Here is a 20218-nt window from a genome sequence, read left to right as displayed (position 1 = left end):
TGTCCCAATTTACCCTTCTCACCAAGGGTACCTCAGGTTTGTGGTACAGAACTGTCACTATCAGTTTCAGACGCTGCCGTTTGGATTGTCCACGGCACCCCGGGTCTTTACCAAGGTAATGGCCGAAATGATGATACTCCTTCGAAGGAAGGGAGTTTTAGTTATCCCTTACTTGGACGATCTCCTGATAAGGGCAAGATCCAGGGAACAGTTGGAAGTCGGGGTAGCACTATCTCAGATAGTGCTGCGCCAGCACGGTTGGATTCTCAATATTCCAAAATCACAGCTGATCCCTACGACACGACTTCTATTCCTAGGGATGATCCTGGACACAGTCCAGAAAAAGGTGTTTCTCCCGGAGGAGAAAGCCAGGGAGTTATCCGAACTAGTCAGAAATCTCCTAAAACCAGGCCAAGTCTCAGTGCATCAATGCACAAGGGTCCTGGGAAAGATGGTGGCTTCTTACGAAGCAATCCCATTCGGCAGATTCCACGCAAGAACCTTCCAGTGGGATCTGCTAGACAAATGGTCCGGGTCGCATCTTCAGATGCATCAGCGGATAATCTTGTCACCAAGGACAAGGGTGTCTCTCCTGTGGTGGTTGCAGAGTGCTCATCTTCTAGAGGGCCGCAGATTCGGCATTCAGGACTGGGTCCTGGTGACCACGGATGCCAGCCTGAGAGGCTGGGGAGCAGTCACACAGGGAAGAAATTTCCAGGGCTTGTGGTCAAGCCTGGAGACATTACTTCACATAAATATACTGGAGCTAAGGGCCATCTACAATGCTCTAAGCCTAGCAAGACCTCTGCTTCAAGGTCAGCCGGTGCTGATCCAGTCAGACAACATCACGGCAGTCGCCCACGTAAACAGACAGGGCGGCACAAGAAGCAGGAGGGCAATGACAGAAGTTGCAAGGATTCTTCGCTGGGCGGAAAATCATGTGATAGCACTGTCAGCAGTGTTCATTCCGGGAGTGGACAACTGGGAAGCAGACTTCCTCCGCAGACACGACCTCCACCCGGGGGAGTGGGGACTTCACCCAGAAGTCTTCCACATGATTGTGAACCGTTGGGAAAAACCAAAGGTGGACATGATGGCGTCCCGCCTCAACAGAAAACTAGACAGGTATTGCGCCAGGTCAAGGGACCCTCAGGCAATAGCTGTGGACGCTCTGGTAACACCGTGGGTGTACCAGTCAGTGTATGTGTTCCCTCCTCTGCCTCTCATACCCAAGGTACTGAGAATCATAAGAAGGAGAGGAGTAAAGACGGATTGGCCAAGAAGGACTTGGTACCCGGAACTTCAAGAGATGCTCACAGAGGACCCGTGGCCTCTACCTCTAAGAAAGGACCTGCTCCAGCAGGGACCCTGTCTGTTCCAAGACTTACCGCGGCTGCGTTTGACGGCATGGCGGTTGAACGCCGGATCCTGAAGGAAAAAGGCATTCCGGATGAAGTCATCCCTACCCTGATCAAAGCCAGGAAGGATGTAACCGTACAGCATTATCACCGTATTTGGCGTAAATATGTTGCGTGGTGTGAGGCCAGGAAGGCCCCTACAGAGGAATTTCAACTGGGTCGTTTCCTGCATTTCCTGCAAACAGGACTGTCTATGGGCCTAAAATTAGGGTCCATTAAGGTTCAAATTTCGGCCCTGTCGATTTTCTTCCAGAAAGAACTGGCTTCAGTTCCTGAAGTTCAGACGTTTGTCAAGGGGGTACTGCATATACAGCCTCCTTTTGTGCCTCCAGTGGCACCTTGGGATCTCAATGTAGTTTTGGGGTTCCTAAAATCACATTGGTTTGAACCACTCTCCACTGTGGACTTAAAATATCTCACTTGGAAAGTGGTAATGCTGTTAGCCCTGGCTTCAGCCAGGCGTGTCTCAGAATTGGCGGCTTTATCCTATAAAAGCCCTTACCTAATTTTTCATACGGACAGGGCAGAATTGAGGACTCGTCCTCAATTTCTCCCTAAGGTGGTTTCAGCGTTTCACTTGAACCAGCCTATTGTGGTACCTGCGGCTACTAGGGACTTGGAGGACTCCAAGTTGCTGGACGTAGTCAGGGCCCTGAAAATATGTTTCCAGGACGGCTGGAGTCAGGAAATCTGACTCGCTGTTTATCCTGTATGCACCCAACAAGCTGGGTGCTCCTGCTTCTAAGCAGACTATTGCTCGTTGGATTTGTAGTACAATTCAGCTTGCACATTCTGTGGCAGGCCTGCCACAGCCAAAATCTGTAAAAGCCCATTCCACAAGGAAGGTGGGCTCATCTTGGGCGGCTGCCCGAGGGGTCTCGGCTTTACAACTTTGCCGAGCAGCTACTTGGTCAGGGGCAAACACGTTTGCTAAATTCTACAAATTTGATACCCTGGCTGAGGAGGACCTTGAGTTCTCTCATTCGGTGCTGCAGAGTCATCCGCACTCTCCCGCCCGTTTGGGAGCTTTGGTATAATCCCCATGGTCCTTACGGAGTTCCCAGCATCCACTAGGACGTCAGAGAAAATAAGAATTTACTTACCGATAATTCTATTTCTCGTAGTCTGTAGTGGATGCTGGGCGCCCATCCCAAGTGCGTATTGTCTGCAATACTTGTACATAGTTATTGTTACAAAAATTGGGTTATTATTGTTGTGAGCCATCTTTTCAGAGGCTCCTCTGTTATCATGCTGTTAACTGGGTTCAGATCACAGGTTGTACGGTGTGGCTGGTATGAGTCTTACCCGGGATTCAAAATCCTTCCTTATTGTGTACGCTCGTCCGGGCACAGTATCCTAACTGAGGCTTGGAGGAGGGTCATAGGGGGAGGAGCCAGTGTACACCAGGTAGTCCTAAAGCTTTTACTTTTGTGCCCAGTCTCCTGCGGAGCCGCTATTCCCCATGGTCCTTACGGAGTTCCCAGCATCCACTACGGACTACGAGAAATAGAATTATCGGTAAGTAAATTCTTATTTTCATTTTCCATGGGAACAGAGCTGATCTCAGAACTCGTCAGCAATTTCTTCCTAAAGTGGTGTCTGCATTTCACATCAACTAATCTATTGTGGTTCCGGTTGTCACAGACACCTCTGCTACTTCTTCAAAGTCTTTGGATGTTGTGAGGGCTTTGAAGGTGTATGTGAAAAGAATAGCTTGTCACAGAAAGACGGACTCGCTATTTGTTCTTTATGATCCCAATAAGATTGGGTGTCCTGCTTCTAAGAAGATTATTGCATGCTGGATCAAACTTACTATCCAACATGCTTATTCCATGGCAAGTTTGCCATGTCCAAAATCTGTACAGGCCCACTCTACTCGGTCGGTGGGTTCATCCTGGGCGGCTGCCCGGGGTGTCTCGGCTTTACATCTCTGCCAAGCAGCTACTTGGCTGAGTTCGAACATGTTTTCTAAGTTCTAAAAGTTCGATACTTTGGCCTCTGAGGACCTTCAGTTTGGTCAATCACTTCTGCAGGAACCTCAGCACTCTCCTACCCGGTTTGGGAGCTTTGGTACATACCCATGGTACTAAATGGACCCCAGTATCCTCTAGGACATAAGAGAAAATAGTATTTTAATTACCTACCGGTAAATCCTTATCTCGCAGTCCGTAGAGGATACTGGTATCCCGCCCGGTGCTTCATTCTTGCTGCAATGTTATTTGGTTAAGGAATATTGGTTCAGCTGTTGCTGTTCCTGTTTTCAAGTTAGGTTAGCTTGGCTTTCCTCTTGTTGTGTGTGCTGGTTCGGAATCTCCCCACTATCCTTTATATCTTTCTCACAAAGTATGTCCGTCTCCTTGGGCACAGTTTCCTAGACTGAGTCTAGTAGGGGGCGGGGGGGGGCATAGAGGGAGGAGCCAGCCCGCAATTTAAAATTCTTAAAGTGCCCATGGCTCCTAGTGGACCTGTCCATACCCCATGTTACTAAATGGACCCCAGTATCTTCTACGGACTACGAGAAAAGGATTTACTGGTAGGTAATTAAAATCCTATTATCTCCGGAACCACTGTCTGGCATTTCGGGATTTTCCCGCACACACTGCCTTTCTGGGTACCAGTCTCCCATTTCTCCTGTAAGGTAGCGCTGCCCCATCTGAGTGGCCATTCACAGCTTTGTAACTTCTGGGCCGCCAATCTCCCACCTCCATGACTGCTACTGCCTGGTCCCCCTGTGTGGAGGACTCTCCACTGCAGTATGCCCGGATATACAGTATGGCCCCTGAGGCGTTTCTTCGTGCCACAGCTACTGCTGTGGCTGGACCCTTGCTGCTTCTTGCTGCCATATGAAGTGATTGTGGCTGCTGCAATCCTGCTGAGCCTGGCTATCTCAAGGTTGATAAAGATGTTAATGGAAACCGCTTTGGTTGTGAGGACTTACACCACTGGAAGAACTGGATCTGTGAAAACCCTGCTACTACTTAGAGGTTATTTTTATCTCATCAAATAACTGATTCGGACAGTTGTGGATGAGATAGCCTTAGCATTAAGATCTAATACTTCCAGTTGTGGGGTCATTATTATCTGGACTTCCATTTGGAATATTTTTACTTTATACTTGTTTTTACATTTTTTGTTTTGTGTATATCTGGAATATATTATATACTGCTTGGATACAGTTTCCTGATTTCAATTTGTTGTAGGATTCAAGAGGAGAGGGATGAACGGCACAAAACAAAAGGCAGAATGAGCAGATTTGAACCTCCACAATCAGACGCTGAGGGACAGAGACGTCCACGTAAGAAACTTTCTTATTTTTCTATATGCAGGTTTTTTTTTTTTTTTTTAACACTGTTGATGTGGTCTTATTACTACTGTAGTGGATGTATTTTTTGTAGCATTCATTTCCAGTTTAGCACAAAAAGTCTGAGAATCCACTTAACCAGGCATGCCCATTTCCACTAAGCCACCAAGCTGTACCATCATTTGGGCTGGTTGGTGTTTTGCTCATCAATCCTCTGACTCCTAGGGGTATATTTACTAAAGTGCGGGTTTATAGAAGTGGAGATGTTGCCCATAGCAAGCAATCAGATTCTACCTATTATCTTCTAGAAGGTTCTAGATAACTGAAAAGTACAATCTGATTGGTTGCTTTGGGCAACATCTCCACTTCTATAAACCCGCACCTTAGTAAATATTCCCCTTAGTGCACAATTTGATCATTGTTAATGTGAAAATCATCCCTACAGAGGCTGCTTTTTACCTCTGGTGATATACGCAATGCGCACTGCAATTAAAAGTATAAGAGTTGTACTAATAGCTTGCCTTTTGTTATTAACTGGTCCTGCTTAATAACATATTCTGTATGCTATGGAAATATGTGGAGAATAATGTAACCTATGAAATTGTTTCTATAATATAGACTGGATTTGTTTAATATTGCATGTTTGTCTGCCTAGATATTTGCTGTGTTAGTGTGCTTTCATTAATATGTATCTAAATGAGTTCTGTGACTAAAGCTGGGTACACATTGGCTGATCTATCCGCTGTTCAGTTGAACGGCTGCTATATTGTGGGCGCGTCAGCGGTTGTGTACCCCGATTTCTCTGGCAGGGTCCACAGGTTATCCACAGCATAACATTGGGATACGATGACGCGACAGCGAATTTGCACCAATCTGTCAAAGCTATCGGCCTCCCAGCATGCAACGGGCCCGTCCATATATCCCCGCCTCCTGGCTCAGGCAAATCATTTTTTTGTTTGGTGCGGCAGGAGCCGGATCATGGTCAATGGGCGGCTGGTTTTTAGCAGCAATAAGCTTTTTTTAATTTTATTTTTATAGTCTATTTTTTTGTTTTTTTGAGCGATCTTGTCTAAAAAGCGTCTTATACGTACCTTAGAAAGAGTCATTCCTTCAACTCTCCACCGGGTCGCAACAAGACTTACCCACGTGTATAGTGCTGTTTTGGCGGATGGCTGTGTAGGATGTACTAGCAAGTCCAGCAGACCTTACCAGGCTGTGGCTGGAGCATGTGGAGAAGGTAAGGCATCTGTTCCGCTTAGATGGGGAACACTGACACAGCCGCACTGTTTTGTGAGGAGACTACCATACAGTTGCTGACTGTTCTGCCACCTATGGTGCACCAGCGCTAGGCCCTAGGAAACATAGGCTCCAGTGGGGTAGTATGAGGCCGTGATCCCTAGGGTTGATGTCAGTAGTGGGGAGTCAGACGCTCCCTTGGTCATCCCCCCCGGTTCATGACCAGTTTCCTCCGAGTTTACCGCCATGATCTGAGTTCCCACTTCCATCTGAGACGCTGTGTAACTAAAAGGACTCAATAGCAGCATAGGCGGCTGTGTGACTGGTGTGTCAGTGTTCACTTGGGCGTCTGTGTTCACTGTAGGTTCACGGGGTAAGTGTATACACTATTAGCGTCTGGATCCACTCAACGTTCGCTAATGTATTGATCGATCCTGGAAGCAGGGTGAAGTCTCCTTGTATCCCACTCTCCTGAGCCAGGTAATACAGCACTAAGTCTCTATCTACCTTTGAGTTTGAATAGTTGGATAAGTTCCTGATGCATATGAGTTTGTAAACTATTGCTGCTGTTTTCTTTCGCTGTGCGACTGAATACGGTTAAAACTCCTATATAAGGTAATGCAGTAATATGTTTCTCCTACATACTTGAAATATATTTGTAGTTGATTGTGCTCATATTGCTTATTATACTAATAAGAAAAAAAGAAAAACAAATATTTCCAGCGCCTCCTGGCCACCTGACCAATAGAATTGGTCGTTTATATCAAAAAAGCAGCTCTCAACTGGACAGTACTGACCTGTCCACCAAAAAAACAGCACAAAGAGGATAATATATTATCAGAGAGCGCATATAATTTTATATCCAATTTATTACATATAAAATAAGAATAATTACAATTATAAACACGTACACATTAAAAATAAAAAATAAAAACTCCCCCTACTGCAGCAGGTAAAACCTTAATAATGGGACACTTCCACCACATCCAGATTAATGATTCGCAGTAAGGAATACTCCTATATTAAAGTCCAGATCAAGGTGTCAGTCCTGGAATAAAGGAACAACTGATAGATTTAAACGTTTTGGTGCAGCTGTGAGCATTTGCACATGCTCTCTGAGATCTCTGTATATAAGGGCCGGGCGGCCGGCTTTCAACTCCCGCTAATTAAAGCCGCAAAGCGGCCAGGTGTATTTGCTGTTGAACTTTAGTGTCCGTGCATACATACAAGGCTTGTATGTCTACTCCCGCTGTGCTTAGGGCCAAATAGCAAAATGTCCACTTTACTCACGGCCAGCAGCGTGTTTGCTTGTCATCTGTGGACGGCCCCCGTTATCGATAGCTGTCACAGTCGGGAGGCGGCACTGTTCCTTTCCATAGTGCGGGATACACCGGAGGATCTCATGAGATGATCAGCTTCCAAAAAGCAGTTGTTGTAAAGATGTTGGTAAATAGGTATCGCTGAAATGTAGGAGGGCATCAGTGAAGAATAAGCCCCAGTCCTAACCTGTGACTGATTGCTAGTGTGATTGTTGACTTTATTACTGTCAGTTTTTCTGTGTATTCTGATCCTCAATGCTGGTGCAAAGCAGGTTAGGGTTGGATTGTATGTCACTAACAAATTTTAAAGTGATTACTGTCACAAATTGTGTAGTAACACTGTACAGGTGTGTGATTTATTTATCATGTCTGAGAGCGGCAAGGGTGAGGAAAATACACTTTCCACAGCCGCACCAACACTCATTTCATGTTTGTCTTGCAAAGCTGGGTTAACCTCTCAGGATCTGGTTCAAAATGGATTATGTGCAAATTGTTTTAGCTTTATAATTTAAGGCAGGCACAGGTTCACGTTGAACCCCCATGGGTTACTTTTTGCACAGACATTACCCAGTAAAGCTGAGCCGATAATGCCAGCTCCGATACCAGGGATAGGTTACCCTGTTAACCCTTACATGCAACCTTCCACCTGGGGTTTATTACATTCAGCAGGGAAAGCGGCAGCCTCTCATCAAAAACAGGCTGAAAGGCCGGTGGTAAGTAAATCGCATCTATATGAAACAACATCTTCACAGTCTACACATGTTTCAGATGAGGACTCGTCAGAGGAGGAGGACTCATCACACTATGGGTTTGCATACGGAGACAAGGAGGAAGACCTCAGCTTAGTAGACATATCTGAGCTGATTAGTGCAATGAAAGCCATTCTATCCTTAGAGGAGGCGGCAGAGCCTGTGTTAAAATCTAAGACACCTGTGTTTAAACGTCTTAAAACAGCTAGGACTGAGTTTCCTGGGTCAGAGCAGCTGACGGAAATTATGCAAGAGGCTTGGGTTATGCCCAGTAAGAAGTTTAGAATTCCAAGGAAATGGAATTCCAATAATCCTCTTTCGCTTGGGGACTGTTTAAAAAGGGAGGTGGTTCCCAAAGTAGATACGCATGTCATTCGACTGGTGCGAAAATCTACATTACCTCTGCCGTCAACTTCTTTAAATGATGTCTCGGTTAGGAGAATTGAAGGTTTTCTTAAAACCATTTTAAAAACAATGTTTTCCTTGTCTGGGGCAATCATAAGACCAGCCATGGCCTCAGCCTGGATGGCAAAGGCAGTGGCAGCCTGGGCTGATGCATTGGAGGAGGATCTTTCAATGGCAACTAGAGAGCAAAAATCTCAAATTGCACATATCAAACAGGCGGCGACATTTATGGAAGAAACAACCTTGGATATGGGTACAATTGCCTCTCAGGCATCAGCCTCAGCAGTAGCAGCTCACAGAGCTGTTTGGCTATGTACAAGGGAAAGGTTCTGGAGTCTTTGCCTTTTACTGGAGATATTCTTTTTGGTAAAGAGTTAAACAGTATTTTGGAGTCAGAAGCAGACTCCAAGAAAGTGAAGTTTCCTTCCACACACAAATTCAAGCCTAGATTTCTAGCTTTTCGACCCTTTCGGAATCAAGGAACAGGAAATGGTGATGGAAAACAGTCCCAATCCAACAAGTCTGGTAAGACTAAAAAGCATTGGGCTACCAAAGGACCAGCTTCCAAATCAGAAAATAAGCCATCAGCCTGATGTTGCAAGCCTCCACCTGGGGGAACCCACGGTGGGAGGCCGACTTCTTCAGTTTGGACAGATCTGGCAGCAGTCTACCACAGATACCTGGGTGCAAGAAGCGGTATCTCACGGTTAAGCATTTGCTTTCCAGAAACACCCTCCTCAAATGTTTTTTTGTACCAGCCCGTCTTTAGTGGAAATGAAGGTCAGGCTTTTTGCAAGAGGCAGTTCAGACGTTGCTTCAGTCAGGAGTGATAATTCCAGTTCCCCCTGCACAACGAAGACAAGGTTTCTCTAACGTCCTAGTGGATGCTGGGGACTCCGTAAGGACCATGGGGAATAGACGGGCTCCGCAGGAGACATGGGCACTTTAAGAAAGAATTTAGATTCTGGTGTGCTCTGGCTCCTCCCTCTATGTCCCTCCTCCAGACCTCAGTTTGAATCTGTGCCCGGACGAGCTGGGTGCTACTTAGTGAGCTCTCCTGAGCTTGCTATAAGAAAGTATTTTGTTAGGTTTTTTATTTTCAGGGAGCTCTGCTGGCAATAGACTCCCTGCATCGTGGGACTGAGGGGAGAGAAGCAGCCCTACTGTCTGAAGATAGGTCCTGCTTCTTAGGCTACTGGACACTATTAGCTCCAGAGGGATCGTACACAGGATCTCACCCTTTGTCGTCCGATCCCGGAGCCGCGCCGCCGTCCCCCTCGCAGAGCCGGAAGACAGAAGCCGGGTGAAAGAAGCAAGAAGACTTCGAAATCGGCGGCAGAAGACTCCAGTCTTCATATGATGTAGCGCACAGCACTGCAGCTGTGCGCCATTGCTCCCACACTACACCCACATACTCCGGTCACTGTAAGGGTGCAGGGCGCAGGGGGGGGGGGCGCCCTGGGCAGCAATTAGAGACCTCTTTGGCAAAAGTTTGCATAATATACAGCTGGGCACTGTATATATGTATGAGCCCCCGCCAAAATTGTACATGAAAGCGGGACAGAAGCCCGCCGTCGAGGGGGCGGGGCTTCTTCCTCAGCACTCACCAGCGCCATGTTTTTTCTCCACAGCACCGCTGAGAGGAAGCTCCCCAGTCTCTCCCCTGCAGTTACACGGTAGAAGAGGGTAAAAAGAGAGGGGGGGGGGCACATAATTAGGTGCAAAAATCAATATAAACAGCAGGTACTGGGTTAACATTAAATTACTGTGTTATTCCTGGGTTAATAGCGCTGGGGTGTGTGCTGGCATACTCTCTCTCTGTCTCTCCAAAGAGATGAGCATTCCCTGAGTGTGTGGTGTGTCGGTACGTGTGTGTCGACATGTCCGAGGTAAAAGGCTCCCCTAAGGAGGAGATGGAGCAAATATGTGTGTGAGAGGGATGTCTCCGTCGACAACGCCGACACCTGTTTGGATATGTGTAATTAAGTGCTAAGGTGAATTTATTGCACAAAAGATTAGAGAACAGACAGGAAATCTACCCATGTCTGTCCCTATGTCGCAGAGACCTTCAGAGTCTCACAATGCTCACTATCCAAAATAATAGACACTGATATCGACACGGAGTTTGACTCCAGTGTCGACTACGATAATGCAAAGTTACAGCCAAAATGGCAGAAAAGTATTCAATATATGATTATTGTAATAAAAGATGATTTGCATATCACTGATGACTCATCTGTCCCTGACACAAGGGTACACATGTTTAAGGGGAAGAAAGCTGAGGTAAATTTCCCTCCTCTCATGATGAAAAAGAGCGTGAATCTCCAGACAAGAGACTGCAGTTTCCACAAAGAATTCTCAGGCAGTATCCTTTCCCTACTAGGGCCAGGATATGATGGGAATCTTCCCCTAGGGTGTCACGTTTGCCCAAAAGGTAGCCCTGACGTAACAGCTATTCTCAGGGATCCTGCAGATAGCGTGCACATTCTGGTACACTACTTAGACCGGCGATTGTGTCGGCATGGGTTTATAGCGCTGTGGCAGCGTGAACAGGTACCTTATCAGCAGAAATTGAGACCCTAGTATGTATGTATGTATATGTATGTATGTATGTATGTATGTGTATATATATATATATATATATATATATATATATATATATATATGAGAGAGATATATATATTAAAGATGCTGTCTTAAGAGATATAAATATATATATATATATATATATATATATATATATATATAAACATGCCCAAAGAGACATGAGTATACTGGGTCCTAGAGTCAAAGCTATGTCGATTTCTGCTTGACGTGTCCTGTAGAATATGCAATGGACAGATGATGCCGACTTAAGAGGCATATGGAAGGCTGAGGATTGTGTGGAGAAGGGTTCTCGGACCTGGTCTCCACAGCTATAGCTGGTAATTCTGATATTTTGCCTTATATTCCTGCACAGCCTAGGAAAGCACGACATTATCAAATGCAGCCTTGCGAACAAAGAAACAAGAAAGTCCGAGGTGCGTCCTTTCTTGCCAGAGACGGGGTCAGAGGAAAGAAGCTGCACAACACAGCTAGTTCCCAGGAACAGAAGTCCTCCCCAGCCTCTCTAAAATCCACCGCATGTCGCTGGGGCTCCACAGGCGGAGCTAGGCCCGGTGGGGGCACGCCTTCGTAAGTTCAGCCACAAGTGGATTCACTCCCTGTTAGATCCCTGGGCAATAGATATTGTGTCTCAGGGATACAAGCTGGACTTTGAGAAGATGCCCCCTCACCGACGGCCCTGCCGGCTTCCCCCCACGAGAGGGAAACAGTGTTAACTGCAATTCACAAATTGTATCTTCAACAGGTGGTGGTCAAGGTTCCCCTCCTTCAACAAGGAGGGGGTTATTATTCGACCATGTTGTAGTCCCGAAACCAGACGGTTCGGTCAGACCCATATTGAATTTAAAATCCCTGAACATATACCTGAAAAGGTTCAAGTTCAAGATGGAATCGCTAAGAGCGGTCATTGCAAGCCTGAAAGGTGGAGATTTTATGGTGACTCTGGACATAAAGGATGCATACCTTCATGTCCCCATTTATCCACCTCATCAGGCGTACCTCAGAATTGCGGTACGGGATTGTCATTACCAATTTCAGACGTTGCCGTTTGGTCTCTCCACGGCCCTGAGGAAAATATACACCAAGGTAATGGTGGAAATGATGGTGCTCCTGCGGAAGCAAGGTGTCACTATTATCACGTACTTGGATGATCTCCTCATAAAAGCGAGATCAAGAGAGCAGTTGCTGAACAGCGTATCACTTTCTCTGGAAGTGTAACGGCAACACGGCTGGATTCTATATATTCCAAAGTCGCAGTTGGTTCGTACAGCTCATCTGCCTCTCCTAGGCATGATCCTAGACACAGACCAGAAAAGGGTTTATCTCCCGATAGAGAGAGCTCAGGAGCTCGTGACACTGGTCAGGAATCTATTAAAACCAAAACAGGTGTCAGTGCATCACTGCACTCGAGTCCTGGGAAGGATGGTGGCATCATACGAGGCCATTCCCTTCGGCAGGTTCCACGCGAGGACCTTCCAATGGGACTTACTGGACAAGTGGTCCGGATCACATCTTCAGATGCATCGGTTAATCACCATATCCCGCAGGGCCAGGGTGTCTCTCCTGTGGTGGCTGCAGAGTGCTCACCTTCTCGAAGGTCGCAGATTCGGCATTCAGGACCGGGTCCTGGTGACCACGGATGCAAGCCTCCGAGGGTGGGGGGCAGTCACACAGGGAAGAAATTTCCAAGGGCTGTGGTCAAGTCAGGTGACTTGCCTTCACATCAACATCCTGGAACTAAGGGCCATATACAACGCCCTACGTCAAGCGGAGTACCTGCTTCGCGACCAACCGGTTCTGATTCAGTCAGACAATAACACCGCAGTGGCTCATGTAAACCGCCAAGGCGGCACAAGGAGCAGGGTGGCGATGGTAGAAGCCACCAGAATTCTTCGCTGGGCGGAGAATCACGTAAGTGCACTGTCAGCAGTGTTCATTTCGGGAGTGGACAACTGGGAAGCAGACTTCCTCAGCAGGCACGACCTCCACCCGGGAGAGTGGGGACTTCATCAAGAAGTCTTCATGCAGATTGCAAGTCGGTGGGAACTGCCACAGGTGGACATGATGGCATCCCGCCTCAACAAAAAGCTGCAGAGATATTGCGCCAGGTCAAGAGACCCTCAGGCGATAACTGTGAACGCACTGGTGACACTACGGGTGTTCCCGTCGGTCTATGTATTTCCTCCTCTTCCTCTCATACCCAAGGTGCTGAGAATCATAAGGAAAAGAGGAGTGAGAACAATACTCTTTTTGTTCCGGATTGGCCAAGAAGGACTTGGAATCCAGATCTGCAAGAAATGCTCACAGAGGACCTGTGGCCTCTGCCTCTAGGACAGGACTTGTGCAACAGGGGCCCTGTCTGTTCCAAGACTTACCGCGGCTGCGTTTGATGGCATGGCGGTTGAACGCCGGATCCTAGCAGAAAAAGGCATTCCGGATGAGGTCATTCCTACGCTGATAGAGGCTAGGAAGGACGTGACAGCTTAACATTATCACCGTATATGGCGAAAATATGTGGCTTGGTGTGAGGCCAGGAATGCCCCTACGGAGGAATTCCAGCTGGGCCTTTTCCTTCACTTCCTACAGTCGGGAGTGACTTTGGGCCTTAAATTGGGTTCCATCAAGGTTCAGATTTCGGCTTTATCCATTTTCTTTCAAAAAGAACTGGCTTCTCTGCCTGAAGTTCAGACGTTTGTAAAGGGAGTGCTGCATATTCAGCCCCCTTTTGTACCTCCAGTGGCACCTTGGGATCTTAACGTGGTGAGTTTCCTGAAATCACACTGGTTTGAACCACTCAAAACGGTGGAAGTAAAATATCTTACGTGGAAGGTGGTCATGCTATTAGCCTTGGCTTCGGCTAGGCGTGTGTCAGAATTGGCGGCTTTGTCACATAAAAGCCATTATCTGGTTTTCCATGCGGATAGAGCAGAATTGCGGACCCGCCCACAATTTCTGCCGAAAGTGGTTTCATCCTTTCATATAAACCAACCTATTGTGGTGCCTGTGGCTACTACTGACTTGGAGGATTCCGAGTCACTGGATGTAGTCGGGGCTTTGAAGGTTGATGTAGCCAGAACGGCTAAGGTCAGGAAAACAGAATCTTTGTTTATCCTGTATGCTTCCAACAAGCTTGGGGCGCCTGCTTCAAAGCAAACTATTGCTCGCTGGATCTGTAACACGATTCAGCAGGCTCATTCTGCGGCTGGGTTGCCGCTGCCTAAATCAGTTAAGGCCCATTCCACAAGGAAGGAGGGCTCTTCTTGGGCGGCTGCCCGAGGGGTCTCGGCATTACAGCTTTGCCGAGCGGCTACTTGGTCAGGTTCAAACACCTTTGCAAAGTTCTACAAGTTTGATACCCTGGCTGAGGAGGACCTTGTGTTTGCTCATTCGGTGCTGCAGAGTCATCCGCACTCTCCCGCCCGTTTAGGAGCTTTGGTATAATCCCCATGGTCCTTACGGAGTCCCCAGCATCCACTAGGACGTTAGAGAAAATAAGATTTTACTTACCGGTAAATCTATTTCTCATAGTCCGTAGTGGATGCTGGGCGCCCGTCCCAAGTGCGGACGACTTCTGCAATGCTTGTATATAGTTATTGCTTAAATAAGGGTTATGTTATAGTTGCATCAGAGTTTATCTGATGCTCTGTGATTGTTCATACTGTTAACTGGGTAAAGTTATCACAAGTTATACGGTGTGATTGGTGTGGCTGGTATGAGTCTAACCCTGGATTCCCAAAATCCTTTCCTTGTACTGTCAGCTCTTCCGGGCACGGTTTCTCTAACTGAGGTCTGGAGGAGGGACATAGAGGGAGGAGCCAGAGCACACCAGAATCTAAATTCTTTCTTAAAGTGCCCATGTCTCCTGCGGAGCCCGTCTATTCCCCATGGTCCTTACGGAGTCCCCAGCATCCACTACGGACTACGAGAAATAGATTTACCGGTAAGTAAAATCTTATTTTCTTTTTCATCCACTAGGGGTCACTGGAGTACTCTTGGGATATGGACGGCTTCCGAAAGGAACAGGGCACTGAATATTCAAATTCAGTAACACTCCTCCCCTCCATACTCCCCGAGTACCTCAGTGTTTTTTCTGTGCTCGTCGGAGCAACAGGGCTGGTGTGGGGGGCTCCCACACTTTGAATATTTTTATTATAATTTTTATTTTTACTACTTACGCACACATCCCTTCCCAGTTTCTTCTAAAACCATGGGTCCGGGATGGTGCCGCTGCACGGAGCAGCGCATGGCGTGTCGGTCCTCACAAAGAGCACCCTCACTGCCACACGCAGCACACTAAATGCTGCAAGAGCTGGACGGAGCTTACAGAAAGAAGCCCCGTCGCAGCCATGAAGGAGTGATCAGCTGGACGGAGCTTACAGATAGAAGCTCCGTCGCAGCCATGAACGAGAGCTGGACGGAGCTTACAGATAGAAGCCCCGTCGCAGCCATGAACGAGAGCTGGACGGAGCTTACAGGAAGAAGCCCCGTCGCAGCCCTGAACTGAACAGCTGGACGGAGCTTACAGATAGAAGCCCCGTCGCAACCCTCCCTACAAGACAAGGTATGCTGGGGGGGGCGGGGCGGTCAGCGCGCGCTGCCGCCCCGCTGTGTGGGGTCCGTTTTTATTACTGCCGCTAATACAGCGCCCGCCCCAGCCGCTCCGTCCGCGCTGTACGGACTTCAAAGCCAGGGAGACCGCCGCAGCATAGAGCTCTCTCTAGCGCCGCCGGAAGCCGCTACACGCCGATTCAGCCAGCCGAACACTCGGCCGCTCTCCTCACAACGTTCCCTGCCTCCCTGCAAGGTCAGCTTCCCGGCACCCGCTCCCCGCTGAGACACGGAGCACAGGGGGGGGGGGGGGGGGGACAAGCCACAGGCAGCGCTGCTGCTGCAAGGGAGGATAAACTTATAATATGCTGCATGACAGGCTGCCACATTCATAGGTTATATTAATAACCTGACCTGTGATTATCACTGTATAGACTATTGAGCCTATATTAACACAGGAGGCATGTATTGTAACCTGATCTGGGATTATCAGTGTAAGCATGGCATGGGGCCCATTTTAACCATGCTTTCTGTTTCTTCCTGTTTATAATTCCAGAACGTTCCTGTCCTACAACACTACTCCACCGGAGGCGCAGGGGTGTTAGTGGGAATTTTTGCTTCAGGTTTTATATAGGCTGGCCAAGTGAATGCATTTCGGCCATATATATATGTATATTGCACACCTTAAGTAACACTTTTACTGAGCGTGCAAGTGTCTGTCTTTGTTTATTGTGTGATCTGTTCTGCGTAATGAGTAAGGCACCAGCAAAGACTACAAAAGACGTTTTACTGCAATGTCTGTACATGAATCTACCACATGTTCCATATGTTTTGTAGGTTTCCACTCCGGAACCCGGTTTCATTCCTATGCTACGCAAATGTAATGGCTGGGTTGCAATTAGAATTGGCCACCGTTCGACACGAGCGGCAAGATCCGAGTCTCGGAGAAGACCGCCAAACCTAACGGAGGAGTCTCAGCCGTTGCAAAAGTCCAACTTCACTTTGGGTAACAGGGTATTAATTTAATTGGTCTTATACTTTAACCGTTTCTGCTATGTTGCGGTTTGACAATTCTATGCCAAACCTCACGGCGCTAAATAACGGTGAGGAGGGCACATTAGACCAGCAGTCAGAAGTGCGGTTTTTTGACAGCCCAGACATTTGATAATGACCAGTGCGTCAGTCTCTGAAGTTTACAGAGACTAAGGAGCAATGGGGTTCTTATTTAGGATATCTTAATAAGATGTTAGTAGAAACACAAAATAACCGAATAACCGGTTCTATACCTCACAAATTTAATTCTATTTACCCGTTTCCACACAGTGACATCTACATTGGAGAATCCGCCATTGGTGGATTCGTCTGTGTCAGACCTTATAAAGACCCTTCAGACGTAAGATAGATTTGGGTCACTAAGGCGCTCTTTGTATGGAAACAATGACGATCACGTTATACTTATCGTTAATCAAATCTGAGAAGCTGCTGAGTAGCTATGTACAGCTTCTGCTGCAGGCTGTTAGCTCGCTTCTCGCCTTTCATCGTCGCTAGTTACAGCACGACAGGTTCTCTGGCTGCGTTCTTGGCAAGCGGAGTCAGAGGTCAAAAGAATACGGTGGCCAGAAGTTGTTTGGTCCTAAAATTGACAAATGCATTTCTCAGGCCAAGGCGGAGGGGGGAGAGTCTAGTTTCCTGCCATTGCCTCCACCGGTACCAAGACGGAAATACTCTGGTCCGGCGTTCACTTTAGACTTCAGTCCTGTCAAGGCTGTGGTACAGCCACGCCTTGTAACACCAGGGCGCTAAAACAACAAGCCAGTGGCTTGACGGGCTCCCAGGCCATATTGGATTTCCAATTGTGGGAGCGCGCCTTCAGACGTTACATTTGCCGGGATTCCAGACATCCACTGATGGATGTATCCGCAATTTAGTGTTAAAAGAAAGCTGTCTTCCGCCACTGCGTTTTTTCAAAACTGGACTGTCTCTGTCGGACGACAAGAAGGCGTTTTGGCAGATTGCCATTCAGTCTCTGCTGGATTCAGCAGTTTTTAATTCCAGCCTGGTACACCAACAAGGTCAGGGTTATTATTCCCGTCTGTTTGTGGTACTGATTTCGGAGGGCTCCGTCAGTCTCAATCAGTAAATCACTTACTACAGATTGAAGATGGAATTTCTGCGGTCAGTATTTGCAGATTTGAAGCTACAAGATTGCATGATTGCGCTTGATTTCAAGGATGCGTACTTACACATTCCGATTTGGTCACCTCATCAGAGGTTCTTGCGTTTGCAATACGCCACACAGGCTCTACCGTTTGGCCTCTCGTCAGCGCCTCGGGTATTCACCAGAGTGATGTCTGTGATGATAGCTCATCTCAGATCCCTGGCAGTGACTATCGTTCCGTACTTAGACGATCTGCTCATGAAAGCTCCGTCTCAACAGATGCTCCTCCAACTTGCGCTGCTAAACATACACCCCAGTTGGAGTGTCAATTTCAAGAAATCGCATCTAATTCCGTCTCAACGACTTCAATTCCTAGGTATGATAATCGATACGGTAAATCAAAGATTTTTCCCTACTACAACAGAAAGTACAGATTATTCATCTGGTACAATAAGTGCTCAAGCCACGCACACTCTCGGTACATTTGTGTATTCGCCTATTAGGAACAATGGTGGTGGCTTTCGAAGCGCTTCAGTTCGGAAGTTTTCCTTCCCGTCCATTTCCACAATAGTGGTTGGCCTCGCATCTGCAGATTTCCCACAGGGTGAGGTTGTCGGCAAGGGCGAGGGTGTCTCTACTCTGGGGCTCAAGGTACATTGGCTCTATTGCCGTCGGTACACACTTTTCTACAAGGTGTCCTCAGAGTGCTACCTCCATTCATTCCACCTACAGCGCCATGGAACTTGAATCTGGTTTTAGATTTCTTACAGTCTTCATATTTTGAACCCTTACAGCAAGTGGATATAAAGTTTCTCACTTGGAAAACAATTTTTCTTCTAGCTTTTGCTTCGGCAAGGCGTGTTTCAGATTTGGGTTCTTTGTCATGCAAGCCACCGTGTTTGGTGTTTCATAATGACAGAGCGGAACTTCGAACGAATCCCGCTTTCTTACCAAAGGTAGTGTCATCTTTTCACATCAATCATCCAATAGTAGTTCCTGTGTTGACAGCACATTCTGGAACTCTGGATGTGGTACGCGCATTACGCGTTTATGTATCCCGAACGTCTACAGGTTGTAAGACGGATACGTTGTTTTCTATGATGCGGCCAAGATGGGTTGGCCAGTTTCTAAGCAGACCTTATCCAGATGGATAAAACTGACTATAGGTCAGGCTTACCTTAATGCTAGGTTACAGCCGCATACATCAGTAACAGCTCATTCCACACGTTCTGTGGGAACTTCATGGGCAGCTGGTCGTGGAGCTTCTACGACGCAGCTTTGCCGTGCGGCTACATGGTCTTCAGTGCACACGTTTGTGCGCTTTTACAAGTTTGATACGTTTTGCGGCATCAGCATCTAGCTTTGGCCGCCTAGTGTTACAGGTGTCAAACAGCTCTCCCGCCCACGGGGGAAGCTTTGGTACGTCCCAAGAGTACTCCAGTGACCCCTAGTGGATGAAAAAGAAAATAGGATTTTGGTACTTACTAGGTAAATCCTTTTCTTTGAATCCATAGGGGGCACTGGACGCCCACCCAGAGCAGTTTTACCTGGGTTGTAGTAAGCTCAGGGGATCTTATGGTAACACATTTTCACCGACTGGTTCAAATTTTCTAGTTCTATCGGTTATGGTGTGAACTGTTTCGTTGTCAGTTACGTTATGTGTCAACTTTATGGTTGTCCGTTATGTTATAGGTAATTCTCCATTGTCAACCTCTCTATCGCTCCTGTTCGGCTCAGTAAAAAACACTGAGGTACTTGGGGAGTATGGAGGGGAGGAGTGTTACTGAATTTGAATATTCAGTGCCCTGTTCCTTTCGGAAGCCGTCCATATCCCAAGAGTACTCCAGTGCCCCCTATGGATTCAAAGAAAAGGATTTACCTGGTAAGTACCAAAATCCTATTTTTTATTCCAGCTTGTTTCTAGTCCAGAAGCCAAATGGGTTGTTTAGGCCCATACTCAATCTCAAAGAGCTGAACAAGTACATTTGGGTGCCTCTGTTTCATATGAAGACTTTACGTTCCATTATTTTGGCCATGGAGCCGGAGGATTTTATGGTATCCCTGGATATCCAGAATGCTTACCTACATGTTCCTATAGCACTCTCCCATCAGCGCTATCTCATGTTTGCAATCCTCCAGCATCATTTTCAGTTTCAGGCCCTACCTTTTGGACTGGCCACATCTCCCAGAGTATTCACCAAAATTATGGTGATAATGGCATTTTTTTTTTTTTTTTAAGTCAATGTTTTTTATTGAGTTTTTGTTTTTACACTTGCAATTTACAACTTAACTCTAAAACCCCCATTGGTCAATCAACATTTCCACGGTATGTGTCATTAAAGCTACATCCAAAATAAAGTTAACAATAAAGATATTAAACAGTATATCAACGTCCATGGTCATTTCTTCTTTTGGTCATATATATCAAAAGTATATCAGTCATCATAATACATTCAAGAAAAAAGAAAAAAAAAAAAATC

At 46.9% G+C, this 20218-nt stretch overlaps 1 protein-coding gene across 8 annotated transcripts in view; it reads left to right on the top strand.

Moving 5' to 3' along the window:
• U2SURP (U2 snRNP associated SURP domain containing) overlaps positions 1-20218 on the top strand; it is a 337154-nt gene that overhangs the window by 100108 nt on the left and 216828 nt on the right. For all 8 annotated transcript variants that reach the window (XM_063915979.1, XM_063915980.1, XM_063915981.1 and 5 more), the window contains one exon: positions 4619-4713. In XM_063915979.1, the coding sequence (XP_063772049.1) occupies positions 4619-4713 (95 nt within the window). The remainder of the gene's footprint in view (positions 1-4618; positions 4714-20218) is intronic.

Source organism: Pseudophryne corroboree, chromosome 4 (assembly GCF_028390025.1).
Source record: "Pseudophryne corroboree isolate aPseCor3 chromosome 4, aPseCor3.hap2, whole genome shotgun sequence".
In the NCBI taxonomy this organism is placed as follows: Eukaryota; Metazoa; Chordata; class Amphibia; order Anura; family Myobatrachidae; genus Pseudophryne; species Pseudophryne corroboree.
The sequence above is the reverse complement of the archived record's forward strand: the minus strand, read 5'-3'. Positions and strand labels throughout refer to the sequence as shown.